Source organism: Chlorocebus sabaeus, chromosome 14 (assembly GCF_047675955.1).
Source record: "Chlorocebus sabaeus isolate Y175 chromosome 14, mChlSab1.0.hap1, whole genome shotgun sequence".
Lineage (NCBI taxonomy): Eukaryota > Metazoa > Chordata > Mammalia > Primates > Cercopithecidae > Chlorocebus > Chlorocebus sabaeus.
The window spans coordinates 9397030-9406724 of NC_132917.1; the positions used below are offsets into that span (position 1 = coordinate 9397030).

Here is a 9695-nt window from a genome sequence, read left to right on the forward strand (position 1 = left end):
GTTAATAAAGCCACACTTAGATGATACACTATTTTAAAAAGTCATAGTGTTACACGAGAAAATAATTACTTGGGCTGAGAAATTGAAAGTGCATTGAAGAAATCATAATTTTTGAAGTCTCTTTGAAATGACAGAGTCTTAGCCAGGCATGGTAGCATACAAGTAGCCTAGCTACTTGAGAGGCTGAGATGAGAGGATCACTTGAGCCCAGGAGTTCAAGGTTACACTGAGCTATGATAGCACCACCGCACTCCAGCCTGGGCAACAGAGCAAGACACTCTTTCTAAGGAAAAAAAAGAAGAAATAAATTGCAGTCTTATATTACATTTTCCTGTTGATAGGTGAGTCCATAAGATTATTTCTGGTATTTTCCCCCATTTCATACACACACGCGCGCACATACGCGCACACACACACACGTATATATATAAAAAATATATAAAAGGAAGTTGATTATGTATATTTATTATTTATCAAACTGACTTCTTCCTATCTAAACTTCGGATTTTCATATTTGGACCAGCCCAGCTTTCAGCTCTAAGGCCCCCATCCTTCTTAGTCTGTTCAATCCAGATCAAATGCCACCAAGGTTGCCTTCTCTTCATTATCTTTTGATAGCCTTTTTGTAAAATGAAGTCTTTTTTGTTCGTTTTATATACATATATATATATATGAACATGAAATTAAATGGTAAAAATATTCATATATATAGGGTGTGTGTGTGTTTTGTCTGAAGGATTTTAAAATTCTGCACTACTCTTTTTTTGTAACATTATTGATACATAATTCACATACAATTCATCCACATAAAGTGTAGAATTCAGTGATTTTTTAGCATATTAAGGGTTGTACAACCATCACCACAATCAACTTTAAAACATTTACCTCACACCAGGCCAGACATGGTGACTCACACCTGTAATCCCAGCACTTTGGGAGGCCCAGGGGAGCAGATTGCTTGAACCCAGGAGTTTGAGACCAGCTTGGGCAGCATGGTGAAACCCCGTCTCTACACACACACAAACACACACACACACACACACACACACACAAAATTAGCCGGGCATGGTGGTGCATGCATGTAGTCCCAGCTACCTGGGAGGTGAGAGGATCACCGGAGCCCAGAGGTTAAGGCTGTAGTGAGTTGTGATCACACCACTACAGTCCAGCCTGGGCAACAGAGCAAGACCCTGTCTCTAAATAAATAAACAACCACCCCCAAAAAGGAGCCCCATATCCCTTACTTGTGATGCCCCAATCTCTATATTCTCCCCAACTCAAAGCAACCACTGATTTACTTCCCGCCTCCCTGGATGTGCCTGTTCTCAGCGTTTCAGATAAATGGAATCATACAATATATAGCCTTTGATGACTGGCTTCCTTCGCTATGCTGTGTTCATGGTTCATCTGTCTTCACATAAATTGGTACTTCATTCCTTTTTATAGCCAAATAATTTCCCATCATGTGGACACAACACATTTTGTTTATCCATTCATCCGTTGATGGATACTTTGGTTGTTTCTATTTTATGGCTTTTATGAATAGTGCCACCATGGAGATTTGGATGTCAGTTTTTCGGTAGATACACGCTTTCATTTCTCTTGGATCTATACCGAGGAGTAGAATTACTGGGTCAAATGCTCACTGTTTAACTTTCTGGGGAAGCGCCAGACCGTGAGCTCTGCACTCTTTTGCTACTGGTGACGCGCTGAGCTGTGGAATGAGGGGTCAGAGCATGTCTGAAACTCCATATTAAGGGGGCTCATCTTCCCAAACTGTCAGGTTTCTTTGTTTGGGAAGGAAAGCTGAGTAATTTAATAGACAAGTTATTTTAAATATTAATTTTTATTAAAATAATTATATCTAATAGAATGCTAAATTTATACCACATTTTAGATAAAAGACTTCATAGATCTCTGAGCTTGAATATGCCCCTAGAATTCCTGGAGTTATTTTAATTGCCCGTGATCATAAATGTAAAGTTTGAGAAATGTGGGAAATAAAACTAAAAGTAATATGAAGTGCCATTTTGTGGTTCTTTAATAAGAGCATGAAATATTGGAGAAAGGGTAAAAAGATGTAATAGAAAAATTTTTTAAAAATACAAATAAAAAGAACATGAAATTAAATGATGAAAGTATCCATTTCCTTTAGCAGGCAAATAATACAAGCCCATGCTTGTCACTTTAAGGATTCCATAGTTAACCACTTTAACTTATCAGTAACCAGATTCTGATTATTGATTTGGAAATTATTCTGAATAGGAATTTAGAAATTGAACTCTGTCGCTTTTTCTTTTCCAGGTGCAGTACAGAAGGTTTCTAAAAAATTAGAAATGCACGTTTATAGCAAGAGGTTGGAGATCATGCTTCAGTAAGTTTTTCACCCATTATTTCTCAACAAGGTAGTGACAGTGGGCTAGAAGGAGGCCTGGATTCGGCTCTGGCTCCTACAAGGACTGGGGTGTGGCTCTGACCAGGCCACTGCACTGCTCTGAGGCCTGCTTCTCTGTCAGGAAGGAGAGGGGTTGGAACCGTTCCCTGCCAGCTCCGCACTCACCTGTGGCCTGCTAGGTCAGCCATTGGTGTTTCATGTCATACACTGCTTCAGGATACTGGCACAGTCAGCAAGGGTTAAAACATTCTCTTCAAGGACAAGTACAGAAATCTTAGTTGAATGTTACTGTATCTTCAAGAATTATTTTATGTATTGTTAAATGTGAATTCTTTGTAAAATGGTGTTCTTCTAGACTCAGATAGTCTGTAAGCGATGAATTACCTTTAAACTAAGTATTTCTCTTTATTTTATTTTATGTTATTTTTATTTTTGGGAGATAGAGTCTTGCTCCATTGCCCAGACTGGAATACAGCGGCGTGATCTCGGCTCACTGCAGCCTCGACTCCCAGGCTCAAGCAATCTGCCTTAGCCTCCCGAGTAGCTGGGATCACAGGCTCGCACCACCATGCCCACTTAATTTTATTTTTTTGGAGAGACAGGGTCTCCCTATGTTTCCCAGGCTGGTCTCAAATTCCTGGGCTCAAGGGATCCTCCTGTCTTGGCTTCCCAAAGTGCTGGAATTATAGACGTGAGCCCTCACCCCATTAGACATTTTAACAAAGTAAGGTGTCCTCCTAGTTTAGAAGGCTTTTATGATTTCTGTCCGTTCCTTCCTTTCCCCAAAATTCTACACTAACCTTTTTTTTTTTTTTTTTTTTTGTAGACATAAACTTTCATTTCACTCTGTTGCCCAGGCTAGAGTGCAATGGCGCAATCTCGGCTCACTGCACTCTCCACCTCCCAGGTTCAAGCGATTCTCCTGCCTCCACCTCCCAGCAGCTGGGACTACAGGCATGTGACACCACACCCAGCTAATTTTTGTATTTTTAGTAGAGACAGGGTTTCACCATATTGGCCAGGCTGGTCACGGACTCCTGGCCTTGTGATCCACCTGCCTCCGTCTGCCAAAGTGCTGGGATTATAGGCGTGAGCCACCGCACCCGGCCCACTAAAGCAGCAGTTTGGTGGCTTTAAAAAAAAAAAAAAAAAAAAGATAGGCTTTACATGATGACTTTGCTTATAGAAGTTGTCATACATCTTCAAAACAGTATTCTCTGTGTTGTCATTTTGATTTTAAAGAACATTCCTCTCATACAAAACCAGCTAACAGTGCAGGCACAGTGATTTCCATGGCTGTTAAAAAGGCCACAGATTTTACTGGTTCCTACCCCTGGAGCCTCTGTTCTCTCACCTCATTTTGCAGAGGACTTCACTCTGCCAGTGTTGAAGTCTGAGTATCTTAATCATTTTTAGATCCTTGACCCCTTTGGCAGTCAGGTAAGGCTGTGGGGCGGGGGCGGGAGACATACATAATGCAGTTCTACCTTTGATGTCAAGGAGGTTAGACAACCCCCTCCCCACCGGCTATCCTGGGACCCCAGGTTAAAGAGCCCTATTGTAGAAGGTGGGTGTTGGTGACCAGGGACTTGACTACAACAGTCCTGTTGGTGACTCTGTTCCCAGAGGCTCTACAGAAATAGAAAACCTGTGTGACCCTGCACTGGCCCCGCTCTCCCACGTGCTGCAGTCAGGGTGCAGAGTGGAAGTTCACATCGCTGCAGCTGGTCCTCGGGAGCTGTGGGGAGGGCAGTCTGCGGGAGGCCGTGGCTCTTCCACTGGACCTTCACTCTGGCCTTCCTCCCTGTCCTCCTGACACCACTCCTCCCGCCTCCCCTTCCTCTCCCTCACCTCTCACAAATACACCAGAACTCTTCAACTCTGAGGAACAGGAGTGGGAGACAGCTTCCATTCGACCCAGGAATGGGAGGTTCCCATGTCCTGAAACTTCAAAGCCAATCGTACCCTTAAAAATGCAGCTGTTTCCCCAGTTGTTTAAATACTTAGGATTAGATAGGAGTAAATGTATTGGTTTCTTTAGACAAGCCAGCAGTGGATCACATGGAAATAAAACCTTTTTTCCTATCCTTTTGAATACATTTCTGTATTTAAAATATAATCTTTTTGGCTGGGTGTGGTGGCCCACACCTGCAATCCCAGCACTTAGGGAGGCCAAGGCAGGTGGATCACTTGAGATCAGGAGTTTGAGACCAGCCTGGCCAACATGGCAAAACCCCATCTAAAGTACCCCTACTAAAAAATACAAAAATGAGCCAGGTGTGCTGGCAGGTGCTTGTAATCCCAACTACTCAGGAGGCTGAGGGAGGAGAATTGCTTAGACCAGGAGGCAGAGGTTGCAGTGGGCCAAGATCATGACATACACTCCAGCCAGGGCAACAAGCAAGACTCAGTCTCAAAATAAATAAATAAAATATAATATTTTCCTTTGGGCTAGGGTCCCAGCTAACTATTCACACATATGATGAACAGTAACTGCCTGAAGATGCAAGCAGTTGATTCCCACTCCCCGCTTCCCCAGCTTACTACGGTGTTGTCAGTGCTTAACTGTCCTAGGCTGACCATGGTCCGTGGGTTGTAGAGTCACTGCCTGCCTTTCTTACCTGCACTCAGCCTGCTGATGGACTGCTATTTCCCAACACCTCTGTACCAGTGGGGACGATGTTGAAATTAATGATCCAAACTGTTGCTCTCGATGACAGAGGCAATGTCTTAGTGCCTTCTATATCCCCAGCTCCTAGCACAGCACCTGCCGCATAGAAGGTGCTCAGTAAGTACCGAGTTTCATTAAAGTCGGAGTGGACAGCTAGTGGGCTTGGGAGCCGTTTAAACCTGGATACCTGGATTTGAATGCCAGCTCAGCTGTTGACTAGTTCTGAGGCTTTAAGCAAATCACTTAACTTCTGTGTCTTGTTTTCTTCACGTGTAAAAGAGGATCCTTACCAAAATTATTCTAGGTTAAGATAATGTATATAAACCACCTAGCATGATGCCTGCTAAATAGATCATTCTTGAATAATAGCTGTGTATTTTCCCTGTTTTATAAACTTAATGAGCTGTATCAAGGCAAATAAGAAGCTTGTCTCAAGAATAAATACAGGCTGGGCATGGTGGCTCATGCCTGTAATCCCAACACTTTGGGAGGCTGAGGCAGGTGGATCACTTGAGGCTAGGAGTTTAAGACCAGCCTGGCCAACATGGTGAAACCCTGACTCTACTAAAAATACACAAATTAGCCAACTGCAGTGGTGCACACCTGTAATCCCAGCTACTCAGGAGGCTGAGGCAGGAGAATCAAGTGAAGTGAAGGCATAAATAATCTGTGCTCCCACTCAACAGTCTACTTTTGCATGTTGGCATTTGCTTCCAGTGTTTCCAACATTTTTTTCACGTTGTTCTTTCTATATTATTATGTTTGAATCTGGGAGGCGGAGGTTGCAGTGAGCTGGACTCTAGCCACTGCACTCAAGCCTGGGCAACAGAGCAAGACTCCATGTCAAAAAAAAAAAAAAAGTAAATACAGTGTTCTACTTTAGAACTAGGACCTATCTTCAGTTTTACTTTTTTCCTTAAATATGTAAAGCTGGGCTTTTTCACTAATCCTGCATTTCTGCTTATTTTAAGGGACATATTTGGAGAAGACTGTATAAGTGTAAAGGACGACTCTATTCTTAGTGTCACAGTGGACGGGAAAACTGCCAACCTTAACTTGGAGACACGGGTATGTAGCTGCTCTTTCCTACGTTTCATAACATTTGGGAAGTGAAGTGAAGGCATAAATAATCTGTGCTCCCACTCAACAGTCTACTTTTGCATATTGGCATTTGCTTCCAGTGTTTCCAACATTTTTTTCACGTTGTTCTTTCTGTATTCTTATGTTTGAAGTTTTCCATGTTTTTCCGGGTCACTGCATAGTACAAGATTCCCGTGTATGCCACTCCATTGCTGTCCTTTTCCATAGTACAGCTTACTTCACCTCAGACCTTCTCTAGTTTGGCATCTAGTTGACTCTCTAGCTGCTCTTCTGTTTGCTCAAGTGGATTTTCCAAACAATAAGGTTTGAGAGGCCAGGTGCGGTGGCTTACACCTGTAATCCCAGCACTTTGGGAGGCTGAGGCGGGTGGATCACCTGAGGTTAGGAGTTCAAGACCAGCCTGACCAACATGGAGAAACCCCATCTCTTAAAAAAAAAAAAAAAAATTAGCCAGGCATGATGGCAGGTGCCCATATTCCCAGCTACTTAGGAGGCTGAGGCAGGAGAATCCCTTGAACCTGGGAGGCAGAGGTTGCAATGAGCTGAGAGATCACACCATTGCACTTCAGCCTGGGTGACAGAGCGAGACTCTGTCTCAAAAAAAAAAAAAAAAAAAAAGATACCTGCATTCATATGTTAATTGCAGCACGATTCACAATAGCGAATATATGGCCTCAACCTAAGTGTCCATAAGCAGAAGAATGGGAAAGGAAAATGGGGTACATGTACACAATGGAATACTATTCAGCCATCAGAAAGAATGGAATTATGTCCCTTGCAGCTATATGGATGGAACTGGAGATCTTTAGTGAAATAAGCCAGGCACAGAAAGTCAAGTATCCCATCTTCTCACTGAGAAGTATACTAAAAAAATGTACACACATGGCCATAGAGAGTGGAATGACACACCATGGAAACTCAGAAGGGTGTCGGCGCGGGTGATGGGTACAGGGTTTGCTGTCCGGGTGATGGGTGCCCAGAAAGCCCTGACTAGACCATTGAGCTCTCTCTACATGTAACAAAACTGCACATGTGCCCCATACATTTGTACCAGCAAAAGATGAGGCAGGTTTATTCATGTGCAGAGTTGTCCACTATACATTGTTGAGTGAAAAAAAAAAAAGTTACAAGATAGTACATATAAGAAATTATCCTTTTTTTGTTTTTAATACATATATTATATATATATAATTATATATGTGTGTTACTACACTGAAATGGTAACCGTAGTTATCATTAGGTCATAGGTGGTCTTTTCCTTTTTCCTAAGTTTTTAATGGGAAATGTTTATGGTATGATAAAAACCTTCTTTAAACAGCATATAGTGTTTTGTAGTTGAGCTTTAAGAAGTAACTAGAGGCCAGGCACGGTGGCTCACGCCTATAATCCCAGTACTTTGGGAGGCCGAGGCATGTAGATCACAAGGTCAGGAGCTCGAGACAAGCCTGGCCAACATAGTGAAACCCTGTCTCTACTAAAAATACAAAAAATTAGCTAGGCGTGGTGGCAGGCGCCTATAATCCCAGCTACTCCGGAGGCTGAGGCAGGAGAATGGTGTGAACCCGGGAGGCAGAGCTTGCAGTGAGCCGAGATCGCGCCACTGCACTCCAGCCTGGGCGACAGAGCGAGACTCCGTCTCAAAAAAAAAAAAAAGCCGGGTGCCGTGACTCACATGTAATCCTAGCACTTTGGGAGGCTGAGGCGGGCGGATTGCCTGAGCTCAGGAATCCAAAAGCAGCCCGGGCAACACAGTTAAACCCCGTCTCTACTAAAAAAATACAAAAAAATTAGCCAGGCATGGCGGCAGGTGCCTGTAGTCCCAGCTACTCAGGAGGCTGAGGCAGGAGAATTGCTTGAACCAGGGAGGCAGAGGTTGCAGTGAGCCGAGATCATGTTACTGCACTCCAGCCTGGACGATAGAGCGAGACTCCATCTCCAAAAAAAAAAGAACTAGAGGTCAGGCGTGGTGGCTCATGCCTGTAATCCCAATACTTTGGGAGGCCAAGGTGGGTGGATCATCTGAGGTCAAGAGTTTGAGACCAGCGTAGCCAACATGGTGAAGCCCCATCTCTACTAAAAATACAAAAATTAGCCAGGTGTGGTGGTGCACCTGTAATCCCACCTACTTGGGAGGCTGAGGCAGGAGAACCCGGGAATCACTTTAACCCGAGAGACGGAGGTTGCAGTGAGCTGAGATCACATCACTGCACTCCAGCCTGGGCAACAGAGCAAGACTCTGTCTCAAAACAACAACAAAAACGAAGTAACTAGAAGATTATTAGTGATTTTCAGTCAAATTCAATACCAAATGTTGAGTAGATAGCCACATCCATTCCTTGCCAAGTAATTTGTGTGGCATAGATGAACTTCCCTGGAGTATCATTTACTGGATCAAAATGTGGGCTTTGATGTAAATGTAGTTTACTAGACTTTTCCCCAGTCTTTCCCCCCTGCATCAAATCATCACTAATTCGGACCATTGTGCCGTCAGGAAGCACTGCACGCCCACAAGTGTGTAGGGTGGCCCTTCTGTTTCATGGTAATCAGTCCCACTGTGACCTCTGCCCACAGAGATGGCTGTTCCTTTTTTTATTTTGAGACCGGGTCTCGCTGTGCCGCCCAGGCTGAAGTGCAGTGGTGCAATCACAGCTCACTGCAGCCTCAACCTCCCCGGCTCAGTGATCCTCCCACCTCAGCCTCTTGAGTATCTGGGACCACAGGTACACACCACCGCACCTGGCTAATTTTTTATGAGATGATGGTTTTTTAAGAGTATTCATTTATCTTCCATATAACGATTATAGACTTAATGCTAACAAAGTCTTGTTTGTGCCTCACTTTCAGACTGTAGAATGTGAAGAGGGAAGCGAAGATGATGAATCCCTCCGAGAAATGGTGGAGCTGGCTGCACAGAGACTGTACGAGGCCCTGACGCCCGTTCACTGAGACTGTTCCTGTATATGAACTTTTAAAAAATACTTGACTGTACTTCTGTTACCTAAAATAAAATGCATTCGTTTCTCTGGGGGAGCCTGTTTACTTTTGATGTCAAATGGCCTTTATTCCAACAGCCTGAATACTGCTAAATTGCCAACTAATTTGTCCATTATTCTAGAACTAACTACTAAATAAACTGCCCATTATTTTAGAATTTATGGATTCTTCTTCCAGGCATATATGTGCAGTTCCCATCGAAACCATCAAGATCTGCCGACAGCAACTGCTGCTGGTTACCCTCTCCCATGGGGTAACCAATTTGAGTTCATAATAAGGATTCTAAGTAGCACTTGAATCTCTGTCTTCATCTCCACTGCTGCTGTTCGAGCCCAAGTCTTCTCTCCCCTCGGAATTCCTGCAACCCCCTCCATCTCCTCCCCTACAGCTGATTCCTGGAACAGACTTGGCCTCAAGCCTCAGCTGCTTGAAGGCCTTAATGAAGTCCTTGTGATAAAGATGAAGTCCAGGCACCTTTGCTTCCTCTAGCAGGGCCTCTCAATCTGGGCTACCCGTGGGAATCACGTGGGGTGC

The 9695-nt window shown here is 43.8% G+C and overlaps 1 protein-coding gene across 2 annotated transcripts in view; it reads left to right on the plus strand.

The window, feature by feature from the left end:
- Nucleotides 1-9195, plus strand: part of CPSF3 (cleavage and polyadenylation specific factor 3) — a 51256-nt gene extending 42061 nt beyond the window's left edge. For both annotated transcript variants that reach the window (XM_007971529.3, XM_038006545.2), the window contains exons 16-18: nucleotides 2305-2374; nucleotides 6038-6134; nucleotides 9012-9195. In XM_007971529.3, coding sequence (XP_007969720.1) covers nucleotides 2305-2374; nucleotides 6038-6134; nucleotides 9012-9113 — 269 coding nt within the window. In that variant the 3' untranslated portion in view covers nucleotides 9114-9195. The remainder of the gene's footprint in view (nucleotides 1-2304; nucleotides 2375-6037; nucleotides 6135-9011) is intronic.
- Nucleotides 9196-9695: the final 500 nt, after the last annotated feature.